The sequence below is a fragment of the Chiloscyllium punctatum genome, chromosome 14, assembly GCF_047496795.1.
Source record: "Chiloscyllium punctatum isolate Juve2018m chromosome 14, sChiPun1.3, whole genome shotgun sequence".
In the NCBI taxonomy this organism is placed as follows: domain Eukaryota; kingdom Metazoa; phylum Chordata; class Chondrichthyes; order Orectolobiformes; family Hemiscylliidae; genus Chiloscyllium; species Chiloscyllium punctatum.
Window position 1 is genome coordinate 21,855,691 of NC_092752.1, and position 26,914 is coordinate 21,882,604.

The 26,914-nt window shown below is 41.4% G+C and overlaps 1 protein-coding gene across 1 annotated transcript in view; it reads left to right on the top strand.

Moving 5' to 3' along the window:
• Positions 1 to 26,914, top strand: part of jade1 (jade family PHD finger 1) — a 136,051-nt gene that overhangs the window by 87,462 nt on the left and 21,675 nt on the right. The window contains exons 7-9 of the mRNA XM_072584067.1: positions 8,599 to 8,766; positions 11,146 to 11,262; positions 19,955 to 20,464. Coding sequence (XP_072440168.1) covers positions 8,599 to 8,766; positions 11,146 to 11,262; positions 19,955 to 20,464 — 795 coding nt within the window. The remainder of the gene's footprint in view (positions 1 to 8,598; positions 8,767 to 11,145; positions 11,263 to 19,954; positions 20,465 to 26,914) is intronic.

Below are 26,914 nucleotides of genomic sequence, written 5' to 3' on the forward strand. Positions count from 1 at the left end.
AACAACCCTTCATATGACAAGCCTTTCATCCCCGGGATCACTCTTGTGAACTTCCTCTCGGCCCTGTCTAATACCAGCATATCCTTCCTTAGAACTGGGCCCAAAACTGCTCACAATATTCCAGATGTAATCTGACCAAAACCTTATTCAGCTTTAGCAGTGTATTCCTGCTCTTGTATTCTAACCCTCTTGAAATGAATGCTAGTGTTGTGTTTGCTTTCCTAATTGCCAAATGAACCTGCATGCTAACCTTAACAGAATCTCGAACTAAGACTCCTTAATTCCTTTGTGCTTCAGATTTACGAAGTCTTTCTCCATTTAGAAACTAGTCTAGACTGCTGTTCTTCCTAACAAAGTGCACTATCTCATATTTTCCCACGTTGTATTCCATCTGCCACTTTTTTGCCCCCCTCCGAGCCTGTCTAAGTCCTTCTGTGGTCTTCTTGCTTCTTCAACATTATCTGTCCCTCCCTCTGTCTTTGTGTCATCTCCAAAATTAGCAACAACGCCCTCAGTTCCTTTGTCCAGATCATTAATATATAATGTGAGTATGGTCCAACACTAACCTCTGTGGAATTTCACTGGACACCGGTTGCCATCCTGAAAGAGGAGATAATTGGGTGATAGAGATTGTGGAAATAGCGGGTCAAGGATAATTACCTGTGTCTCTTCCTGATGCTGAGCTAAGCAGATGGTTTGAGAGTGTAGGGGCAGAGAAGAGGTGGTGGAGCAGTAAAGGTGACCAGTATCAGTGACGTTCTACTTATAGCTGATGTAGCTGAGTAATAGCGATTGCCAAGTTTTGTGCTGTAATTATGGCCCAACATGTCATAGAATCATAGAATCACTACAATGTGGAAGTAGGCCATTTGGCCTATCAAGTCCACACTGACTCTTTGAAGAGCATTCCATCCCGATCCAACCCCCCTACCCTATCTGTGTAACCCTGCATTCCTCCTGACTAGTTCATCTTGCTTGTACACTCTTGGACACCATGGGGCAATTTCCCATGGCCAATCCACCTAACCTGCACATTTGTGGACGGTGGGAGGAAACCAGAGCACCCAGAGGAAAGCCATGTGGAGAATGTACAAGCTCCATGCAGAGACAGTTGCCCAAGGGTGGAATCGAACCTTGGTCCTGGGTACTGTCATGCAGCAATGCTAACCACTGAGCGGCCATGCCGCCCACATCCATGTTATGGATGTAGGTTTGCATACTGAGCTGGAAGGTTCATTTCCAGACGTTTCATCACCCTACTAGGTAACATCTTCACTGGGCCTCTGGATGAAGCACTGTTGATAATTCTTGCTTTCTATTTATATGTTTGGGTTTCTTTGGGTTGGTGATTGTATTTCCTGTGCTGATGTCATTTCCTGTGATGATGCCATTTCCTGTACTTTTTCTCAAGGGGTGGTAGAAGGGTCTAACTCGATGTGTATGTTGATAGGGTTCCGGTTGGAATGCCATGCTTCTAGGACAGGAAATGACATCACTTCCAGAAATGACATCAGCAAAGGAAATACCATTAACAAACCAAAGAAACCCAAACATGTAAATAGAAAGCAAGAATTATCAACAGTGCTTCACCTGGAAATCCACTGAAGATGTTACCTAGTAGGGTGACGAAACGTCTGGAAATGAACCTCCCAGTTCAGCGAGCAAACTACATCCAGAACCTCAACCTGAGCTACAAGTCTTCTCAAAACTTGCTCACATCCATGTTATGTCAATTCACACAAACCTTCTCCCACCCCTCTTCAACTAGCTCTGTCCATTAGCTAGCAAAGAGGAGAAGCCTATTGAATATGTTGTTAGGAACATTGGATACAATGCTATGTCAGGGGAAGTTAGTTTTCATACTGGTTATGTTCAGATCGATTGGAATGCACCTTTGCCACGGAGAGTCAGTAGAGCCAGAGAACAGAAAGTAGTAGTTAGATGCAGATAGCATGGTCAACTGTACTGCAGGCTGTGGAGTGGATCAGGAGGAACAGAGCATAGTGGCTACAGTGTTGAGGAAGGAAAGCTCTGCTCAATGGATTTGAATGAAGTTTTGGGAGGGATAGGAATGAAGATGGGAGGAAGTGTTCTGTTCCTTGTCTTCATTCCTGCCATTTTCAATGATCAGTGCCTATATAGACTCAGGTCCCTTTGCTCTTGAGCACCTTATTTTATGTTGTATTTCAATTTTCATCTGACCAGAATGCATCAATTTACAGTTCTCTAAATGGAACCTCATCTCTCTCCTTCCTGTCCATTCCACAAACTTGTCAGTGTCCTTTTGGAATTCTGCACTGCCCACCTCACACCCTACAATTCTGTCAAGTCGTGCATCAACTGCAAATTTTGAAATTGTCCCTGACAGACCAAGATCTGGATCATTAGTATATATGAAAACAAGAAAAACAAGAGTCCCACTACCAACTTCTGAGGAATTCCATTACAAATCTTCTGCCAGCCCAAAAAATATCTATTGAGCTTTATTCTCTGTTTCGTATTGCTCAGCCAATTTTGTATCCATGTTACTACTATCCATTCATTCCTTGGTTTGTGATGTTCCTCATGAGTATCTTGTATGACAGTGTGCCGGGCACCTTCTGGAAGTCTATCTACAGTCAATCGTGTCAGTATTGCCATGCTTCAAGAATGGTTTTAGACTGTTACTGTAATGTTTTCTTCCTTCTCTCATGGAACAATACAGGATCTAATGTTGAGAGATTTTTCCAACTATCTGGACCATGTCCAGTCAATCCTAGTAATGTTGCAGGATCTGGTAACACGAAGGACGTTAATGTTTGTTCAAATGTCCTCCCATTGAATCCAGAGAATGTCGTGATGTATTGGTACTGGAACTATCGAGCATTCTTATGTGTCACGAATACACAGTCAAGGTCTCAGTGCAATACATGAGTGTGATGATGACAATGATTTTGTAAGCTTGGACTTCTCTTGACTAGTGGAATACTTGTTGTCAAATACTCACACCTGTAGTTTGTAGAAGGTTCAGGTGATGCAGCTGTTCTGGTGGTAGATTTCCTTCTCACTGGTAAGCTTTTGAGGAAGGTGGCTGCCAAGATATGGGAAGTATTCAACCTATTTTCCATTTGAATCATTTATTGTCACACATATTCAATATAAAATACAGTGAAAAGTGTGTGCCATTGCCATCCATAGACACCATTCACACTAACTTAGAATAAGATTTTAAAAAACTTGAAGAGAATTCCAACTTTTCCTTCTCAGCTGCTGCAGCCATGTTCTGGCCTTCCCAGTCCATGCCATTGCTGCTGCCAGGAGCCAACTCCACGTGAAGCGAATGCCCCGCTCTAGGTTTCACAACCAAGCTGCCTCCAGAGGCTGTCTCATGTATAGCATATACGGGAGGTGGAATATCTGACTGACCAGGTCTGGATTGATATGAGTTTTGTTTTGGCAGAGTTCAAGAATAGGCTCAGTTTCTTGCCTGGAGACTTGAGGTCAGGGATTATTTGCAAATCTGATGCAGAGTGGGCACTGACAAACCAGTCATCTTGATACTGTATATCATGTATGTTTATGGTGGCCGGTTCAGTTTTGGCATGGTGACTGAGGTTTAAGTGGTTTCCACCTATTTAATACTTGCATCAGAAGTCCTTGTGATGAGCAACCACTGTTGCCCTTCTAAATCTATTTTAATTTAATTCCTTCCCCACTCTTGCCCTCCTGCACTGCCCATGATGAGTTTTGTAATTAATCGATGAAACTGGTCATTTCATTAAAAATACTCTTGGGTATTATGCCATAATGATTTCTCTGTACTGCTTCGCTTCCTGTTCATCCCACACATTGGAACCAAGTATAGAGCTTGGCATCGTTGACAGAAACATGCAATATCCTGCTTACTGACACAAAGTTCTGGTATGGGCACGCTTGTATTGAACCTATTGCAGCCCTGGTCCAAACATAGACAACACAGCTATACTACAGGGATAAGCTGAGAGTAACTTAACATCAAAGTAGCATTTGACAGAGTATGGTCTCAAGGAGCTCAATTAAAACTGTCATAGAACATAAAAAAGTACAGCACAGAACAGGCCCTTGGACCCACGATGTTGTGCTTAAGTCATCATTTGGATCAGTTGGATTGATAGATGGCAAGTAACTGTCAGGCAATGGCAAGCTCCAACACTAGAGAATCTAGCCATCGCTCCTTAATATTCAGTGGCATTACTATCGCTGAATCCCCCACAATCAACATTCTGAGGGTTACCGTTGAGCAGGAATTGAACTGGATCAGCCACATGGCCTGCTATGCTATGGCATTTTAAGTGTTCATCTCTATGCTCCTTAAATGCCTCGAGGTTTCCTACCTTAACCATCCTTCTAGGCAGTTCCATTAAAAACTGAATAATCTATATCTAATAGTCTTCAGATGAGTCCACCACATCCTGTTCAGTCATTTGTGTTTTCCTTATTTTCATGTTGCAGTGCAAAATCCTGAGCATCTCTACAGCCTTTGAAATCTTTCCTGGGGCTGAGGTCTCTCCAATAAGATTGCAATTGACTGACTAATTGCAGAGTCTTTGACAGTTGTTATCAGTCTCAGTCCATCATACACTGCCCATGTTCTTTTAAGCTGTCATGCTGCTGCAATACAGCTCCGTTATGGGTTATATTGCTGGGGAAGTTCAGTCCCAGACGCCTGGCTGCTTCAGCTGGAGACATGAGTTCAAATCCCAGTTGGGCAATCCCAAGTCTGGAAAACTGAGCTACACTTGGGCTGGCCAGGGTGCCGTTTTCAAAGTGTTCAGATGAAACATAAGTGTGAAGTATTGTGAGCAGGGTAGCCACGGATTTGAAGAGGATGCAAATGGAATGGGTAGATGAGGTTTAATGTGGAGAAACGTGAAGTGTTTCACTTTGGTGGGAATAAGGCAAAGGGGCAGGATAAAATGAAGGCTCCTGTTTTTAAGGAGATGCCGGTGTTGGATTGGGGTGTACAAGGTTAAAAATCACACAACACCAGGTTATAGTCCAACAGGTTTAACTGGAAGCACACTAGCTTTCGGAGCGACGCTCCTTCATCAGATGATTGTGGAGGGCTCGATCGTAATGCAGAATTTATAGCAAAAATTTGCAGTGTGATGTAACTGAAATTATACATTGAAAAATTGATTGTCTGTTAAGCCTTTCATCTGTTAGAATACAGTGATAGTTTCACTTTAGCAAATTTATAGCAAATCTTTGCTATAAATTCTGTGTTACGATCGAGCCCTCCACTATCACCTGATGAAGGAGCGTCGCTCCGAAAGCTAGTGTGCTTCCAATTAAACCTGTTGGACTATAACCTGGTGTTGTGTGATTTTTAGTTTTCGAGGGAGTGCTGGATCAGACAGGTCTTGAGGGGTTGGTGGGTGTGAGCGCACAAAAGCAGCAAGAGAAAGTGGTTGAAAAAGCACAAAGAGTCCTGACTTTTAAAATTGGACCATAGAATGCAAGTCTTTCAGCAAATTTGATAGTTCTTTCCAAAATACTGTTTCAACTTCAACTAGATCTTGTGCCAAATTCCAGACTCCACACCTTCACCTTAGGAAGGATACATTGATCTTGGAGGGAGTACAGTGCAGATTTACAAAGAATGATACCTGCACTTCAGGTGTTAAGTTATGAGGAAAGACAATACAAATTAGAGGGGAGTGATATGTTTGAATCTGCAAGATACTAACAAGAAAAGAAAGGGTAGATAAAGATGAACTGTTTCCACTTGTTGGGAGATTCTAGAGCTGGGGGCGTAGTCCGTGAGTTAGGGCCCAACCATTCAGGACAATGTTAGGCAGTACTTTTACACACAGAGTGATAGACGCTTGGAATTCTCTTTCACCATCAGCAGTTGATGCTAGATCTGTTATGAATTTTAACTCTGGCACAGCTAATTTTTTTTATTAAGATATGTGGGCCAAAGGCAGATATATGGAGTTAAGCCAGTAGACAGTTAAGAAGGTTATCAAAGGTTACAAAGGGATCTTGATAAATTGGGCCAGTAGGCTGAAGATCAGTAGATGGAGTTGAATTTGGATAAATGCGCGATGTTACATTTTGGTAAGATGATCAAGAGCAGGATTTATACAGTTAATGCTAGGGCCCTGGAAAGTGTTGTCGAACAGAGAGACCTCGGGGTTCAGGTGCATAGTTCCTTGAAAATGGTGTCACAAATGGACAAGGTGCTTAGGAAGACAATTAACATGCTTGCCTTTATTGTTTAGGCCACTGAGGATCGGCATTTGGACATCATGTTGCAGTTGTGCAAGATGTTGGTTCGGCCACTTTTGGAGTACTGTGTACAGTTCTGGTCACCCTACTATAGGAACAATATTACTAAATTGGAGAGGGTGCAGAAAAGATTTACAAGCATGTTAACGAGATTAGAGGGTTTGGCTTATAAGGAGAGGGTGGATAGGCTGGAATTTTTTTCACTGGAGCGTAAGAGGGTGAGGGATGACCTAAAAAGAGCTTTATAAAATGATGATGGGCATGGATAAGGTGAATAAGAATGACCTTTTCCCCCAGGATTGGGGAGTTCAAAACCAGGGGGCTTATTTTGTAAGGTGATAGGAAAAGAATTTACAAGGGACTTGAGCAGATTTTCACACAGAGGATAGTTTGTATGTGGAAAGAACTGCCAAAGGAAGTGGTAGATGCAAGTACAGTTACAACATTTAAAAGCAATTTGGGCAGGTACGTGAACAGCAAAGGTTTAGAGGGATATGGGCCAAATGCAGCAGGATTAGTTGGGAAACCCGGTTGGCATGGACAAGTTGGACTGAAGGGTCTGTTTTCATGCTGTGTGACTGTGACTATGTGAGAATATAAGTCAAAACTGCAGTAGGTCAGAGGCTAGGAATTCTGCATCAAGTAACTGACAACCTTGTGGCAATTTACCATCTACAAAACATAAATCAGGATTGTGATGGAGTACTCTCCACCTACCTGGACAAACAGCTCCAAACACTGTTGAGATGCCCAGCATCATCCAAGGCAAAGCTGCCCGCTTGATTGGCACCCCATCCTCTACTTCACATATTCACACTTGCACCTGTAACACACAGTGTCAGCAGTGTGTACCATCCGCAAAAGTACATTACAGCAACTCAGCAAGGCTTCTTTATCGGTACCTTCCAAACCCACAGCCTCTACCACCTGTAAGTCAAGGATAGCAGATGCACACTGGTACTTGTACGATTCCCCTCCAAGGCCCACACCATCCTGAAGCAGAACTATATTATTGTGCCTTCACTGTCACTCAGTCAAAATCCTGCAACCCCCTGCCTAATGTCTCTGTGGGTGTACCTACATCCCAAGGATGACATTAGTTCAAGAAAGCAGCTCACCACTACCTTCTCAAGGGCAATTAGTGATAGACAATAAATGCTGACTCAACTGGTGACAACCGCATTCCATGAACTAATTAAAATAGAGAAAAGCAAGTCAGAAAAGAGTCATGCTCATTGTCTTTACAATTTAGCATTCCCAGTTAATGTTAGGAGATTTTTTGAGATATTGTAGAATAGACAGTTTGATGCAAGCGTCTCTGTGACTGGCCTACAAGAGAAATTAGACATCAGTGGGTTTTACTGTTGATCAGGTTTACTCAGTGGTATAAGTTATAATTATGAGATTTTATATTGCTGTGTGTTTGTGTACATATCGTCTGTTGGAGAAAACAAAGTGGGGATCTTTTTTCAGATCTGAATGACAATATTTTAACTTTATTTGATGTTATCAAAATACTGCAAACATTTTATTAACGAGAGTTGACAGTGTGGTGCTGGAAAAGCACAGCAGGTCAGGCAGCATCCGAGGAGCAGGAGTATTGACGTTTCAGGCATAAGCCCATCGTTATGATTCCTGATGAAGGGCTTATGCCTGAAACGTTGATTCTCCTGCTCCTTGGATGCTGCCTGACCTGCTGTGCTTTTCCAGCAACACACTCTCGATTCTGATCTCCAACATCTGCAGTCCTTTTTATTAACCAGCACCGATGAGACCTGGAATGTACTGGTCGATCAAATATTCCAGTTGACCAAGAGACTAATCAATGTAAAAACGTGCACTAAGTAACAGAAACATAATGCAGGAGGTATCCTTTATTTACAGCATAAATCATTCGAATAATTCAAACTTTGCCTTAAAAAAAGATCCTTCATGCTCGCACCCTCAACTGACTATTTGGACAGCGTGGAGGTCGTGATAATACACTTCAGATATATAATTTTAGCTGGTTTATGGAGGGTGTTGGTTAAAACAAAATTTGCTGAAGATTTCTAGGGGTGAAAGTCAGTAGTTGATCATTTGAATTTGCAGATGATCATCTAATGATATATAACCTTGACCTAAGGAAATGTGCTATGTCCTCCTGTGTTTCAGTATAAAAGAATGGAACTGGGAAACGTTTTATAAGCATTTAAATACATCCACATGGAGACAAGTTTAATAATTGTCATGACTTTAACGCAACATGTAACTGATTGGGTGTGACTAGGAGGCATAGGGATCTGAAAGTTTGGCAGAACCAGTCATCACTGTGTGTATTGAGTATTCTTTGTGCATTTATTGTAGGCTTGTTATGGAATTCTGAAAGTTCCGGAAGGCAGTTGGTTATGTCGGACTTGTGCGCTTGGTGTCCAGCCCAAGTGTCTGCTTTGCCCTAAGAAAGGTGGAGCAATGAAGCCAACCCGTAGTGGGACAAAGTGGGTTCATGTGAGCTGTGCTTTATGGATCCCTGAGGTAAGGCATGAAACATCGCATTGCCCTTGGTGGAATGTATAATAGGTTGTCACTTTTCTTGACGGGGGAAAGAAATGCACTCTGGTGATCGAAGTAGTTCAAGTAGGCAAATTTAAAATGATGGCTTTGTTATAAAACTAAAATATGCCCTTTTCCGATAGCAGAGCTTTTTAAAAAGTAGGCCTGGGTATGTGTGTGTGTAAGTGGAAGTTGTTAATATTCAAAGACATTCGGAATTCAGTATTGAAATGTACTGAATGTTGTCATATATATCACAATGCTCCATTTAGCTCACAACAGTGATAAAATAATTTAAGGATGGCATATTATTTTAAAGGTAAAAATTGATCTTAGAATTTCATCTTGTGATGGCACTCCAATTGTTTCAAAATAAGTGAGTTGCTCCTGCTTCTTTGTATGGATTTAAATTATAAAAACATCCTAGCACTTCTGAGTAACTTAGAGTGCCATTCCTAAGAGCCTGAAAACATGACTTAATCTCTGAGTTGAAAAATGCTGGAAAAGTGCAGCAGGTCAGGCAGCGTCCGAGGAGCAGGAGAATTGACGTTTCGGGCATAAGCCCTTCTTCGGTTGAAAGGTCAATGGCGAGCTCAGCCACCTTACTGACAACTGTCTCTCAGCAGTTTAATGCTGGGAGCAGTGCTACATCCTTTAAAGTGAGACTTAAGCTTCGGTCTTAGACAGATAGTGGGCAATCAGATGGCTAGCAGGTGTGTAGTCTCAACAGCACCAGGTGGGAGTGTGGACACTGCTGGGATTATTGTTGGTCCCAATGGAGAGGAGCAGCATCTTAAGGCAAGTCTGGGGTATTGCTGGGGCCAGACCAGTTTGCAACCCCCTCCCCCACAATCTTTCAACCCGATGTGGGGAGTAGCGTCAGACGGGTGCGCAGCAGGCAACCACCTGCTGGATTTTATGAACCCCACCCCTTTCTGGCAGATCTAGAAAGTGCAAAATCCAGATCTAGGTCTCAAATCCAACTTTAGAGGGAATTAATCTGTCGTAGCTCTGAAAAGGGCATGGAGAGAAAAGTGTGAGCAAGGATTTGTCAACACAAGCCTGCCGCAGTCATCTGTTCTTCCTCCTTGTAGTAGACTTTCCATAGGTTTCTAATTCAAACCTTTGTAGCTCACACAATGGACCCTGTGACTACACCCAGTTGAATTGCTCTGAGGTAATTTCATCAGCAAGTTGTGGTCCAATGAGATGGTTGACCACCATTCATATTGTGGCCATTTGCGATTCTAAGGCTGTGAGAGCTTGAAAGTTTACAAGAAATTGAATCTCCAGTTCCAAGTAAATTTTTAGCGGTGCACAATAATGTGGACTCTTTGCAGGTTAAGTACTGTCAGTAGTTTCTGGAGAAGAGGAAGTGTTTGCAACTGTGTCTAGTGAAAATGTGGCGCACAGCATATCAGCATGTGCAGGAGAAATGTATTTTAGCCCACAACAATTTCACTTAATCTTGTGTTCTGTGCCTCTACGACCCGTCCCGGGCAAGAGAATGGTAGGTAGTGAGTGCCCAGTGTCTGCTGCTGGGTAACCAGTTGAAGCTGGCCTGGGCTAAGTCTTGTTCATTTATCTTCTTTCTATCGGGAAACACCCAGCCTCGAAACAGCATCCCGTGGACCGCGTGACACTGATTGAAAGCTGGTTCGCTTTCTCCTCCATACCGTGTGGCTGCAGCAATACTCTCTAAGTTCAATTACAGTTTATTAGTACCGGCTTGCATTTCAGCAACTTAGCCTGTGTCCCTGTTAGAGAGGCAAGATCCAGATGTGAGCATTCGCAGCATCTCATCCAACCATTTAAAGATCTGCTGGGTGTAGAAAGTAGTACTGGAACCAGGTAAATCTGTCTGCATCTTAAAGTGTTCTTTTTAGTGGTTACTCCTGTGCTTTTTTTAATGTAGAGTTTTTTTTCCCAAAATAAATGTCTGTAAATATGCCAACGCTCCAATATTTGGAGAATGCTGCTTTATGATTAAGAAGGAGCCTGAGTAGAAGCAGGTACTTGGCTTTAGACCCAATAACCGGAAGAATGTTGGCTATAGTCAACTTGATAATGCATTCAGTCCATTCGCAGTGAATTATTCTAGCTGGATCATATTCAGATTAACAGTCACAAGCTGAAATCAAGATGGACTTGTTTTTTAAGTTTGTTCTCCCAGGTTTGGAACTCTCAAATAAAATGCTCCCATTGTTTTGCTTTCCAACTAAAGAGCCTCGATGATGAGATAAAGCAATATTTCTTACACTGGTGAATTTGCTATGTCGCTCCCTGTAGCGATCTTTGCCTATGATGTTTCAAAAATAAAATTCAGTCTGGTTTGATTTACAAAACTTCTGTTTACTTCAGGTTAGCATAGGATGCCCAGAAAAGATGGAGCCCATCACAAAGGTCTCCCATGTCCCTGCCAGCCGATGGGCATTAGTGTGCAGCCTGTGTACTGAGAAGACTGGAGCCTGTATACAGGTTTGGAACAAAATCACTTTATAGCAGTTTTTCAACTAATGGTGTCACATCATGTGATGATATGATTTAATAAGCAATACAATCTCATTAAATGAGAGCTGTTTTGTATTGAGATTTGAGACAAACCGAAATGATTGTTAAAATGCTACACAAATGGTAACTTCATTGTCTTAGCCTTTGATAGCTATCAGGCTGTATCGATTGTCTGAAAAGTAAAGGATCAGTTGACTAAACTTCAGCATATTTATAGAAATTTTGTTAAACTGATTCACATTGTTCAGTTACTTCAGTTAAATTCTCAGCATATTTACAAATAGGCAGATTCAAATGATTATTAGCTATGGGCTGTCTTGGTATGTGCATTTGGACAATGAGTTGTTCAGGCCAACATACCCCAGACTTCATCTTCTCATTGTTTGACATCCTGTAATGGTGCCATGATTGTTGTAAAATCCTCATCTGGTTCACCCATGTTCTTTGGGGAAGGAAATCTGCCATCCTTACTCAGTCTAGTCTGTATGCAACTCCAGATCAACAGCACTGCAGCTAACTCTTAACTTCCCCCTGAAATGGCCTAGCAAGCCACTCAGTTGAAGGGCAAGCAAATCCTGAATCCCATGAATGAACAAAGATGGAAAAAAAGCACTATATTATCATTCTTGTATTTTTTCCAAAGCCTCTATAATCTTACTTTTTATACGAATATGCCAGCTGGAACTGTTCACAGTAATCCCAAGTGTAACCTGATCAAGTTTGGTATACATCCAGCACTTTTGTCCAGCTACCCTTTACCTCAGCTGGCTGCTTTCTATCTTGCAGCCGACTGTCTACCCATTCTTCTGCTTGTCCCCTCAATTCGTGAGCTCTGTCCTAATTCATTACGTGTTACATGGTTTTGTACCAAAGGTTTTGGCAAAATCTAATCTCAATACATCTCCTGTATTATCCTCATCTGATATCTGTTCACTCTTCAAGTAATTTAATCCTATACATTGGGGAGACAGGCCGCCTACTTGCGGAACGTTTCAGAGAACACCTCTGGGACACCCGCACCAACCAACCCAACCGCCCCGTGGCTCAACACTTCAACTCCCCCTCTCACTCCGCCAAGGACATGCAGGTCCTTGGCCTCCTCCATCGCCAGACCATGGCAACATGACGCCTGGAGGAAGAGCGCCTCATGTTCCGCCTAGGAACCCTCCAACCACAATGGATGAATGCAGATTTCTCCAGCTTTCTCATTTCCCCTCCCCCCACCTTTTCTCAGTCCCAACCCTCAGACTCAGCAACGCCTTCTTGACCTGCAATCTTCTTCCCAATCTTCTTCCGCCCATACCCCCTCTCCGGCCTATCATTCTCACCTTAACCTCCTTCCACCTATCGTATTCCCAACGCCCCTCCCCCAAGTCCCTCCTCCCTACCTTTTATCTTAGCCTGCTTGGCACACCCTCCTCATTCCTGAAGAAGGTTGATCCTCCTGCTCCTTTGATGCCGTCTGACCTGCTGCGTTTTTCCAGCAACACATTTTTAAGCTCTGATCTCCAGCATCTGCAGTCCTCGCTTTCTCCAAGTAATTTAACAAGTTTGGTTGTGCCTTATTTTCCCTTTTGAAATCCAGGCTAAATATTTATAATTTATTTTTCGTTTCCAGATTTTTATTTACTTTCTCCTTTGGTCAGGAATCCATTATTTTTCTGTTGGCCTTTTGTTCCTGCAGCATGTTCTGTCTCCCTCTTTAAATATATTTATAAAGTTAGTTACCTGCCAGTCATTTGACCCTGCATTACTTTGAAACAAAATATTTGATAGTGGTCCTATTTAGAATGTGTTTATCCTAAACTTTATTCAACGTAGTTTTAATTGTTTCATATTGTTTTTCAATATTTTTGCTCATTTATTTTTGACAAGTTCTATTCTTCCTTGATATCATCATCTTTCCAAATTATTGTCTTGTTTTTATCCTGTTTGTTCTATTCTGTTACAATGTTAAACCATATTATAATACGATTATGACTGCCTGGATATTCATCTTTTTTAATTCTATTCCCTGTTCTGGTTTATTACCCATTCTCGATCCAATGTTGTTTTATGGCAGGGATTAAAGCATGAATGGACAGATAGATAGATAGACCAGAAAGAGAACACAGGTCAAAGCCTTTTAATCAAATTGCTGTCCTCCGTTCTTCAGTACTGTGCACAATTGATTGGAGCCATTTATTGCTGTTCAGTCACATTTTAAGTTACAATCTTGTTTTGCCCAATAGAAAATACATGTTGTGATTTATGACTTGTTTTGACACTATGTTTATGTATGCAAGCTCATTGTAATTAATAATCTAGTTCATGGCCAAAGGTTGGTTCCGTGGTAATTTTTATGCAGATTTGGTTTGGTGTTTCAGTCAACAGGGGATTACTTTGGTTCAGATTTAAATCACGTAAAAAGAAATAAAGCATTCCCTTTGTTTTGCTATCCAGTTAATCATTGTTGACATTGACAGCCCATGTATACTGTCTTGTTTGTAGGATTGTCTTCTAGGTATTTCTAATATGGGTTGTTAACATTTTAATAATGTTCAAATACTTTACATTCTGAATGTACCTGGATAACATAATAATTTACTTAAAAATATTCTGTTTTAGCCGCCAATGCAGAGGTCAATTCTGAATACCAGTTTAAAGTGCTGGTGTCTGGGGAATTAACATACAGTATTGAACAGCAATGTAAGACTGTTCACGCCTGGTTTACAGAACATCTTAAAATTTAAAGGAGGTGGGGAGTTGGTGAAAGTCTTCTCTGCTTTAGGATCCTTTGCAGAGTGAGTTTGGGTGGTCTTGAGAGAAGGTAGGATATAAGCCAATAGGACTGAATTTCCCCCTGTTCAACACTGGGGGATGATCAATGGAAATAAATGCCACACTGGTAGAGCATTCTGGTGTTGAAGCTGAGGCACTTTGAGGCAGATTAGAAGGAGTTTTCATCTGCATCTGTCTCTTATCACCTTGAGGCTAACACTGAACACCTTAAATGGAAAGAGGTCCAATTCCTATTATTAATATTCTTTACATTTTGTAAAAGATACAGAGGGAGGAAGCTTAATTTAAATCTTCTGATACTTGAGTTAATGTTAAATAATCGTAATGTTTTTGGAATATTGTTACCTTAATTTGTGATTAGCTGAACAGGGCAAATCAAGAAACTTCCTAATTTGATCCTGATTTTTGGTGCTAGTAATTCTCAGCTGGTGTGGCTATAGAGCAGTACAATTGAATAGCTTCAGTAGCTCTTAACTGGAGAGGAGTGAATATGACAGCTGTTGCTTCTTACCATTATTGACTGCTTATTAGGGTGTCGGTGAATGAACAGCTACGAGGACAGGATTAGAATTCAAGCTTGTCTGTACTCACTCCTACAACAGTTGTAAAGCACATTGACACTCATTGACTAGATTCTCATGACTACTGGGAATCTGGGTGTCTGGGTTAGCCTGAACAAGATAGGCCAAATGATCCCCTTCTGTGCTGTATCATTTCTCTGGTTTATTGTGAGCATCGATGGTGACTTGGATGGGATACTGCTGTCTCATTACCATTCTTATGGAAACGTACTGTGTGAAGGAGTCAACATTTATTTAAAGAAGAGCAGGGAACAGGGTGGATGAGCTAACAGTCGTCTTGCTGTTGTTGATGGCCTGTTTGAGCCTGGCAATGGGGAGGTGGATTAGTTTGACAGTAGTTTAGTCAACGGTTAGAACATCACTAAAGTTGTCGAAAAATTGCCAGTGAATGATTACATCCCCCATTGCAGCGGTGTTATAAAAGTGAAAAATGAAGGTAGCTGCGTCCCAAACTTACAAACCAGGGATACAATGCTGAAAGTAAATCTAATTTGACCTAGTAATAATTTGAGGATGTGAGTGTTTCCCAGTTTTCTTGCAGGGATTGAATGGGAAAGAGGTCTGGACTAGGAGTGAGAGAACCAAAGAAACATAAAGCACAGATGCAGGCTATGTACATGATGGGCTGAATGGCCTTCCCCTGAACCATCTCTTTGATAGAGTTATCTAATAAGTCTCATTCCCCTGTGATTCCTCATTTTCACTCCAGTTTATTTATCCTATTAGATACTTACTTCTCAATCTGCAGCCTCCATCTTTTTGTGACAGCTTATTGAATGGCTCCTGGATATCCAAATACACCGCATCTACCAGTTCCCTTTTATACACTCTGTTTGTCATATCCTCAAAGAATTCTAGCTAATTTGTTAAACATGTTATTGCTTTCTCAAATCCACGTTGATTCTGATGGTATTAAGCTTTCCTAACTGTCCTGCCCAGTCTTCCTCCATAATGAGTGGACTGTAGTACCCAACAGACGTTGGACTAACTGGTCTGTAATTTCCTGCTTTTTGTATTCCACCTTTCTTGAACAGGGGCAACACATGAAATTGTCATAACTTGCTGTCTTGTGTTCCACTCCCCTTTGTTTTTACCAATTAATCTTAAATCTCTGATTTCTGAGGTGGATCTACCTGCAAGTGAATGTTGTTGCTCTTTATTTTCTCAGTCAAAACATTTTTTTATGTTGGATAGCTCGCTTAAATCTCTACCTAACCATTTACTTTCTGAAGGAGCAGTCCTAAAATTTCTCTGAACTGATTGAATATCTGAAGCTCCTTATCCCCTGTGCTACAATTTGTTGCACCCTCTAGAGGGTCCTAAACTGTCCCGTATAGATTTGGGCACAGTGCTCCACCATTTATTGCGCATCTGTGAATGCCTTTGAGAAGGTTGTGGAAAGCAACTGCCTTGCTCTGCTGCAATCATGTTCTGTCTGTATATCTGTTGGGAAGGGTGTTTCAGGATTTCTGAGCCAAGCACAGTGAAGGAGTGGTTATGTAGTTCCAAATGTGTGCTTCAGAGAAATCCCCAGCTGTGTTTCTGTATGTCTACTGACTTTGCTCTTCAAGATAATAGAGGCCACTGCTTTGAAAGGTTCTGAATAAGGGGTCTTGTGGAGTTGCTGCAGTGCATCTTGTAGGTGGTGGAAGAGGTGAATGTTTAAGATGTTGGATGGGGGTATTGATTAAATGGGTTATAGACAATAGACAACAGACAATAGGTGCAGGAGTAGGCCATTCTGCCCTTCAAGCCAGCACCACCATTCATTATGATCATGGCTGATCATCCTCCATCAGTATCCTGTTCCTGCCTTATCCCCATAGCTCTTGATTCCACTATCCTTAAGAGTGCTATCCAACTCTTTCTTGAAAGTATCCAGAGACTTGGTCTCCACAGCCTTCTGGGGCAGAGCATTCCATACACCCACCACTCTCTGGGTGAAGAAGTTTCTCCTCAACTCTGTTCTAAGTGGCCTACCCCTTATTTTTAAACTGTGTCCTCTGGTTCGGGACTCACCCATCAGCAGAAACATGCTTCCTGCCTCTAGAGTGTCCAATCCTTTAATAATCTTGTACGTTTCAATCAGAACCCCTCTCAGTCTTCTAAACTCAAGCATATACAAACCCAGTCGCTCCAATCTTTCAGTGTAAGATAGTCCCGCCATTCTGGGAATTGACCTCGTGAACCTGTGCTGCACTCCCTCAATAGCCGGAATGTCTTTCCTCAAATTTGGAGACCAAAACTGTGCACAATATTCCAGGTGCGGTCTCACCAGGGCTCTGTACAGCTGGAGAAGGACCTCTTTGCTTCAATACTCAATTCCTCTTGTTATGAAGGCCAGCATGCTATTAGCTTTCTTCACTGCCTGCTGTACCTGCATGCTTGCTTTCATTGACTGATGTACAAGAACACCTAGATCTCGTTGTACTGCCCCTTTACCCAACTTGACTCCATTTAGGTAGTAATCTGCCTTCCTGTTCTTGCCAAAGTGGATAACCACACACTTATCCACATTAAACTGCATCTGCCATGCATCTGTCCACTCACCTAGCCTGTCCAGGTCACCTTATAATCTCCTAACATCCTCCTCACATTTCACCCTGCCACCCAGTTTTGTGTCATCAGCAAATTTGCTAATATCATTTTTAATACCTTCATCTAAATCATTAATGTATATTGTAAAAAGCTGCGGTCCCAGCACTGATCCCTGTAGCACACCACTGGTCACCGCCTGTCATTCTGAAGGGGAGCCATTTATCACTACTCTTTGTTCCCTGTCAGCCAACCAATTTTCAATCCATGTCAGCATTTTGCTCCTAATACCATGCGCCCTAATTTTGCTTACTAACCTCCGATGTGGGACTTTATCAAAGGCTTTCTGAACGTCCAGATATACTATATCCACTGGATCTCCCTTGTCCATCTTCAGAGTTACATCCTCAAAAACTTCCAGAAGATTAGTCAAGCATGATTTCCCCTTCATAAATCCATGCTGACTCTGACCTATCCTCTTACTGCTGTCCCGATGTGTCGTAATTTTGTCCGTTATAATTGACTCCAGCATTTTTCCCACCACTGAGGTCTATAATTCGATTTTCTCTCTCCCTCCTTTCTTAAAAAGTGGGACAACATTAGTCACCCTCCAATCCGCAGGAACTGATCCTGAGTCTATAGAACATTGGAAAATGATCACCAATGCATCCACGATTTCTAGAGCCACCTCCTTTAGTACCGTGGGATGCAGGCCATCAGGTCCCGGGGACTTATCAGCCTTCAGACCTAACAGTCTCTCCAACACCATTTCCTGCCTCATATAAATTCCCTTCAGTTCAGGTCCTTCAGCCACTATTAGATCTGGGAGATTGCTTGTTTCTTCCCCAGTGAAGACAGATTAGATTAGATTATTTACAGTGTGGAAACAGGCCCTTCGGCCCAACAAGTCCACACCGCCCGCCGAAGCGCAACCCACCCATACCCCTGCATTTGCCCCTTACCTAACACTACGGGCAATTTAGCATGGCCAATTCACCTGATGTGCACATCTTTGGACTGTGGGAGGAAACCAGAACACCCGGAGGAAACCCACGCAGACACTGGGAGGATGTGCAAACTCCACACAGTTAGTCACCTGAGGCGGGAATTGAACCCGGGTCTCTGGCGCTGTGAGGCAGCAGTGCTAACCACTGTGCCACCCAAAACTGAAAGTCCCTAATACAACACATTTGATCAGATCACTTACAGTGTGGAAACAGGTCCTCCGTCCCAACAAGTCCACATCTAAAGTACCAATTCAACTCTTCTGCCATTTCTTTGTTCCCCGTAATAAATTCACATGTTTCTGTCTTCAAGGGCCCAATTTTAGTCTTCACCATTGTTTTTCTTTTCACATACCTAAAAAAACCTTTACTATCCTCCTTTATATTTTTGGCCAGTTTAACGTCGTACCTTATTTTTTCTTTGCATATTTCCTTCTTAGTTATCCTCTGTTGTTCTTTAAAAGCTTCCCAGTCCTCCGATTTCCCACTCATCTTTGCTATGTTATATTTTTCCCTTTTGTCTTTATATGGTCCTTAATTTCCCTCGTCAGCCATGGCCACCCCTGCCTTTCCTTAAGATCTTTCTTCCTTTTTGGAATGAACTGGTTCTGAATCTTCTGCATTATACCCAGAAATACCTGCCATTGTTGCTCCACTGCCATCCCTGTTAGGGTATTGCACTTTGGCCAGCTCCTCCCTCATAGCTCCATAGTTCCCCTTATTCAACTGAAATATTGTCACTTCCGATTCTACCCTCTCCCTTTCAAACTGCAGATTAAAGCTTATTGTCTTGTGGTCACTACCTCCGAATGGCTCCTCTACTTCAAGGTCCCTGATCAAATCCGGTTCGTTGCACAACACCAGATCCAGAATTGCTTTCTCCCTGGTAGGCTCCACCACAAGCTGTTCTAAGAATCTATCTCGGAGGCACTCCACAAACTCCCTTTCTTGGGGTCCAGTACCATCCTGATTCTCCCAGTCTACCTGCATGTTCAAATCCCCCATAACAACTGTAGTAATATCTTTGCGGCAGGCCAATTTCAGCTCCTTATTCAACTTACACACTACATCCAGGCTACTGTTTGGGGGCCTGTAAATAACTCCCATTAGGGTCTTTCTACGTTTGCTTTGTCTTGGGTGGCATCTTGAGTGTTGTTACAGCTGCACGTATTCAGACAGGTCAAGAGTGTCTCATTCATCACTCCTTCCTGATTTATGCCTTGTAGGTGGTGGACAAGCTTTGGGAGAGTCAGCTGCTGGGAATCTCAGAAGGAGGCTAAGATGGATTATCCACCTGGCACTTTTGCCTCAAGGCGGTTGCAAATCCTTCAACCTTGACTTTAGTCTTAAATGCTGGGCTCCCTTATCAAGAAGAAATGGGGATATTATTGGAATCTCTTTCTTTTGTTAGTTGTCTAACTAGCCACCAGTATTCATGACTGGTTCTGGAGGGACTGCCAAATTTTGATCTGTTTTGCTTAGTTGCTGATCAGATTGCATGCACAAGATGATTGCTTTCAGCAATAAACATGAATGTTCCAGAGGCCAGGAAAAACTCAATTAGTCTTCCCTATTAAAAAGATAATAGCTAATAAGTTATGAGCATATTCTTATTGGGGGTTGCAAGGCATTTCCTCATCAAAAAGTAGAAGATTAACATTTCAACGTGACCAGAAGTGCTATTGTATTCTCCACATGATCACTTGGAAATATATCTTGCCTTATCGTAACTGGACTTTTTTTTTAATATCCTTGTAGTGTTCAGTGAAGAACTGCCGCACGGCTTTCCATGTGACTTGTGCATTTGATCGCAATTTGGAAATGAAGACCATCCTGGCGGAAGATGATGAAGTGAAATTTAAATCTTACTGCCCGAAGCACAGCAGCAAGGACCCCGATGAGGGAAACAAAGGCTATTCCACTGAGGAGATACAGGAGAAACCTGCCATTGTGGAAAGTGCCCTGGACAGTATGGACCAGAGCCAGGAGGAGGCTCAAAGGATCAGCCTCCGCAAACAGAAACTCCAACAATTAGAGGACGAATTTTATAACTTTGTCAGCATCTCGGAGGTGTCCCAGCACTTGAAGTTGTCCGAGGAACTTGTGGATTATATTTATCAGTACTGGAAGGGGAAGAGGAAGAGTAATTTCAACAAGCCTCTCTTCACTCCCAAAAAAGACGAGGAGGACAATCTGGCAAAGCAGGAACAAGATGTCTTGTTCAGACGGCTGCAGCTTTTCACACACCTCCGCCAGGATCTAGAGAGGGTGAGTGCTGTTGCTTGGAGCTGCAATTCGGCAATTTAATATCATTCTTGGGGCAAATTTCCATTCTCTTTTTTTTCCCGTAGGAAAATATTGTAATTTTGAATGTTTTTTTAAAACTTAAATGTTTTTATTGAGGTGATTTTATTCACTATGTCTTTGAAAGCAAAACAAATTCTCCCATTGCAAATTCTTCTCTGATTGGATGGTGCGTGTCCTCATGATTGCTACATTTTTGAAGAAAGAGATTGTTAATTTTTCCCCGTGACTTAAGTTGGTAAATTGCTACAAGGGTGTTAGTAATTCATTTAGTGTTCCATGTAAGAACTGCTGGTATTCATCTTAAGATAAATGGTAGGTCCTGACAAATGCAAAGGAGCTAAGGAGTCCTGAGACCCAGTAAAGTTGGTTGGAAGGTGGTTTGTCGGAGCTAAGGAAGACTGATTGCAATGCTCCAGTCTTTATGAGACTAGGCATTGAATATAAGAGCTGAATATATAAACTGAGAAGAAACATGAATAGAAACAGCTCGAGTACTGCTGCAGTTATTAGTCGCCATGCTGGAGGGATGATGGAATTGTGCTAGAGAGGGTACAGAGGACATCTATGAGGATTTGCCTGGATTACAAAACTTCATTGAGGATAGGCTAAGGTTGTTATTTTGGAACAGACGAGGCTGAGGGGAGATCCAAGTTTTAAAATTAGGAATAATGCAAGTATTTGAAGAAGTAGAGATTTTTTGAAACATCGGAGAATTGAGGGCTCCCAGAAAGAGGAGTTGAGGCCAGGGACAGATCAGTCATGATCTTGTAGAACAGTGGGGCAGGCTTTAAGAATCAAGTGGCCTACTCGTGATGCTGTTTCTAATGTCATTATGAGGGGTATAGTCAGATGAAAGGCTCTGTTCCCTTGCTTGAAGGATGCATAACTGGAGTGCATGGATGTAGGGTGCAAGGTAGAATGTTCAGAGGGAATTCAAGATGAAAAGGTTTTACTTAGATGGTGGTGGGATCTGAAACTCACTGTCTGAAAGGATAGTAGAGTCAGGAATCTCCATAATATATTTCAAGTACTCCAAGATATACTTGATGTACTGAATGGTACAAGTCAAGCACCAAGAACTGGAAAGTGGGATTTGTCTGGGTGGCTATTTCTTAGTAGTCATAAGAATGATGGGCTGAATGTCCTCCTTCCATGCTGTAAATTTCCAAAATTTATAAGTTGAGCAGCACAATACAAGCAGCTTCACAAACCTTGCCAGAGTAAATTCTGTTGTAGCCAGCAGGAAAAAATATACAAACCCTGTATTCTCGTTTTAATTTGACTGCGAAACGAGGTAACAAAGTCACATTATTTTTGCAACAGTTTGGTGATTTGAGTCTTGCTGTTGGCCGCCAAAGTACAATAATGGTCAGGTGTGTCGCAGAATTTGTCGTCGTCTTGCCTTATTTGAATGAGATGTTCTGCCGCACGCAGAATTAACTCATTTCTATTAAGTTGTCTGAGCAGGACTTTGTAATTCCCATTGAGCAGCACAGGAAATTCCTGCAACTTCTGAATCAGCAAGTTAGAGCTTGCACACAATCTCCTTACTTGAGCTGAGGGCACCCTGTTGGAGTTGGGTGGGGGTGAAGAGTGTGCAATCCAAAAACAGTCCAGTCCCTACTCTGGGAGGAACACCTGAAGAAATGTGTTCCTATAGGTTCTTATGTACATGGATGGCTGAAGGGTTGGAGAACATGCTGGTGAAAGATTGTCTTCTTCAAGATTAGCTGTGGCATCGGCGCTACAGTATGAACCAACTAATGACGTGTGCAAGGAGTGTTTCCTTAACAATAGACGTGTGATCTGGTAAGTTCTGCTTATGTATTTTTCACCGCTTATAATTTGCCTTATTTGAAGTCCAGCCCAGGCAGAGTTGCCTTTAGTGGCCTTCCTGATGATGGTCAGGTCTGGCTGTGCACTTTACATAGGTCTTTCTGCGGGAGTTTGGGGGAATGTAGAGTTGAGGTTAAAATTAGATCACCCATGATCTTGCTGAAGGGCAAGGCAGGGTCGAAGGGACGAGTAGCCTACTCTTGTTCCTGTGGGTATGTACGTATTCTTCTTCCTTTTCACCATGCGTCATTGTAGCCTCCACTTGACACGTGAATCAACTCCGACTGGGAATAGAATAAAGTGAATTCAAAGCTGTATCCATTGCTGTTCCATACCACCAGCCTCTTGCCAAGCCTCAAAGCATGTTTTGGATTGTTTTAAAGTTCCATTCATGTTGAATTTTTCACGAAGATAAATGGCATGAGACTCGCAAGTGTGTAAAATTTGGCATAAATGCTTTGCCACACGAGTTATATGTTGCATAATTTTACAAAGAGCTCTAAATTCATCAAGCTGTTTCTTTTGTTTTTTTAAAAACTACATTTGAAGAAAAGCTCACTTTCTATTTTTGTTCTTTTACCTCCCTTGTAACTTTGTTTAGTAGCTTGCCAAGTTAGGTTAAAAAAACGGATGTTACAATGCAAAGTGTTTTGTTTAAAATTGGCTTTGATTACATTTTACTTAAAATGACACATTTCTGTTTTCTAAGAATGTGTTTCAGCAGTAAACAAGTTCCCTTGGAACAAAACGACAGCCAATTAACTGTAGAAAATAAAAATAGAGACAACAAACAGAAAAACGAAAGTTTGTACATTGAAATGACATATATAATCTTTTCACCACAAGGGAATATTTGAATCTGAATGTAAACACACCGTTCACCTCTCCAGTAAATTAAAATAGAGGTTGACTTTCCAATTAGGTACATCTTTTTTGTTGAGCATTCTGTCATGGGAATCACCATCGCACCTTTTTGGTTTGGAATATGAAGATGTGCATTGGTGTAGAAGTACCTGAATTCTCGATATTTACCCTGTAGAATCTAGAATAAGATGGGCATCAAATATGAGCTATTGCAGCTTTCTTTGCACAATTCCGAGCCCTGAAACTCTGTGGAACTCCACTTACCTACAGATGGGGATTGGTAAAGAACGTGGGAAGTTGGCGTAAAATCCTCTTTGTGCTGCTGCTGTGGGCAAGGGGACTCTGTAAATCTTCAATCTAGGAACACCTCTGGAATTCCAGACACTGATCTCCAACCGTACATCCCAGAAAACTTCGAACTTCGTTCCTGTTTCCTCCTCAATTTCACTGACTGGAACAGCAACACTTAGTGGATTAAAGAAAGGGGAAACCACACAGGATTCCTGCTTCTAATTGCCGTCCCATAGCCCCTGCTGGACTTATACATGTTTGACTTTGAAACAGCACAGATGTTTTTTAGCTTGGCTGTGACATCCACTGCTGCAATGTTCACTGGCCAGAATCACACATGGATAATTGCCACTTTGGTGAAGTACTGGATATTGTCTGTTGCCTTTGGAAATTTTCCTCGGGAGTCAACAGATGCACAGTTAGCATTGATATTTTTCTTGCTGGTAATAATTGTGGAGAATCAACCATAATAGCTAAACCTTAGGATTCAGCAGGAAACGTTATGGCAAATCTTCTTCGTCGTGAAGGAAACGTGGTTATTGCATGTTCAGGTTACAGCCTTTTATTTAATTGGCAGGACACCACAAAACGCTGCCTTTTCCCAACTTTGTTGGTTTTTCTCCCATTCATGTTTCGAAGTGCGCAGAGAATTTTGCCACCAGTTCTTCCTCAATCAGTATGTGAGCTAGTCATTTGCTGTTTGTAGGTTCTTACGTGTAGTGTTAACTGCATCACTTGCTACATAAGAGTAGAAAAGCTCATTCAGCTCATTACATCCCCAAGGCTGTTCTGTTATTCAGTAGAATTGTGGTTAACTCCATTAACTAGATTTTACTCGGTAATCTTTGGCTAACAAGAAACAATCAATTTCAATTATAAAATTACAAACGTTTGTAGCGTCAACTGTTGTTTGAGTAGGGAATTCCAATGTCTGCTATATTTTGCATGCGACGGTATTTTCTGATATTATTCTTGAAGGTTCTGTCTCTAATTTGTTTGAGTCTGTCAACTGGCCCTGCGCTCCCCACTGGTGGACTGAGATCCCCCCAGTCTATCCTATCTGTTCTCCTTTAATAGCTTAAGAACTTTGGTCAAATCTCTGCTTAAACTTCTACATTCCAAGAAATGCAGAATACTAAAATATTCACTGCTGAAGAAAAGTCACACGACTCGAAATGTTAACTCTGTTTCTCTCTCCACAAAGCTGCTTGACCAGCATTTTCCATGTTTGTTTAATACAGAGTGCTGGTTTCTGTAATTTCTCCTTTGAACAGCTCCAGGTGTCATTCTGATCAGAAGTCTATAACACTCTAGTCGCAAAACCATTTTACCAAATTCTTAATTGGGTCCATGACATGTCCACTCCTGTTTGCCATTCATTGCACCCTTTCTTATTGAAGTGATTTCATTCTTAATCATTAGGGCTACTCCTCCCTGTCTACAATTGTTTCGGTCTTGCTTGAAGCATGGTTCATTAGTTATTATCGAGACTGTAATAAATAGGGCTTAGCATCATTTTAAGTTCTTTTACTCACAAATGTTCATTCCAATAAACCAAATGCTTGAATTATATTTTGGTTTATGTATTTTGCATCATTCTTCTTCGGTGGTCTAACTTGTGCCTCTTCATCTCCACCTAAACATTGGAGAAGGAGTCATTGATCTGAAGGTTATATTTCACAGGCTCCTCAAGATTAATTGTTTATTCCTCACAAAAAGGGGATGCAGTCAAAGAGGTTATACAAAGATGTGTCTCTATTATGAGGGGCTTGCTGACTGGAAATAAATCAGACTCTCAACAGTTATAACTGCAAACAAAACCGTAAGAAGAACTTAAATGTTTCTGAGCTTCATATCCTCAATGTGCTTTCCCATTTCAACTGCCCAGAAATGTGACCGAGACCAAGTTCTTCAATTTAATCCAATTGTTGTGGAGCAAGCACAATGTGTATGAAGTTTAGTTTTAATTTTTAAATATTTTATTTCTTTGTCTTGTATATCTACATTTGTATCCCCTTTACATACATAAATATATTTATTAATCTATCTAATTTATTAATCTAACTCAGGGCTTACAAGTTGTTGACAATCATCTGCAGACAATGCGCAATAATTATCTAGCAATGCTGGATGTCAATATGTACCTTTCTTGTGGGTTATGGAATATGGACCACTGCTTGATGTATTCTACAAAGGCTGAATCACTTGGCTAACCTGTTTTGTGGTTTGGCTTTGCACAATTGGCTGGAAGTGTGTTATATCTTTTAACAAGCTTTGAATTATTTTTAATAAATCTAGCATTGGCTGCAGCTGTCAGTTATATCACTTACAGTTTTGTTCTGTCAAGTGCCACATTGGAGTTTTATGGCTGGAAGCTATTTTTCACTGATCTACTAATCTCGCAGTGCAACTGCTGAGCGTATACAGAATGGGATAGAGATTTTGTTCCCTGTGTGGGCATGCTTTGTGAAGGCAATATGGGCATTCAGAGTTTGGGAGATTAGTAGGCAGTTTGAATATCATTTGCTTTAACCTATGTCATTTATATTAGCTTTTCCCTTGTCACAATGCTCTTCTTAGTACATTTATAGGAAAGATTTAAAATCTTTTCAGGATGGCTGCTTTACATATAACACAATATTGTGGTGTGCTTTAATTTTAATTGTCATTTTTTCCTGTTGCAATATCAGGGGTAGTCAAAGCATTAATTTCGATGGTCAGTAAGGCCATTCCAGCACAGCTAGATGATTATTGTGCTTCGTTTACAAATGAATCTGTCAATGTTTAACTTTGAATGTGTTCTCACACTGATGATGGCTAGTTACTGATTTTTAAAATGGTCCAAGATTTGTTGCTGACACGACAGATAGTTTTGTGTGTATTTCCACAGAACCAGAAATAGCTGCACCACAGTTAGCAGTGTTCTATTTTTAATCTGTGTCATAAATATAGAATTATGACCAGCGAAGGATGAATTACAAAAAGTTAGATTCACAATCCAATCCAGGGATTCAGATGTTGTGAGAGTGAGATTAGATTACAATTCTGACCTTGCTGTTTTCTATCATTCATAGTTCTGAAAAAAACTGCTAAGTTGCACATTTGATTTATTATAATTGCCCAGTGTATAATCTATAAATCTGTGGGAGATGAGGCTTGGTTAGAGGAAGGGATGAAAGTAGTGTTGGGATAAATGAGTGGTATCTATCTCATTAAACTGTGCAGCATTAGGAAATCATATTGCATTGAATGAGTGACCTTCTATATATGGTGCATTATTTCGAACACAAATTCGGCAATCAGTCATCCCGGGTATGTTACTCATGAGTAATGCTTTGTAATTTTGAATACACATTCAATGTCTCTCTTGCTGCATGTTGTGCAGATTTTGCTCCTGTGCTCTGTCTCTATCCCAACTGT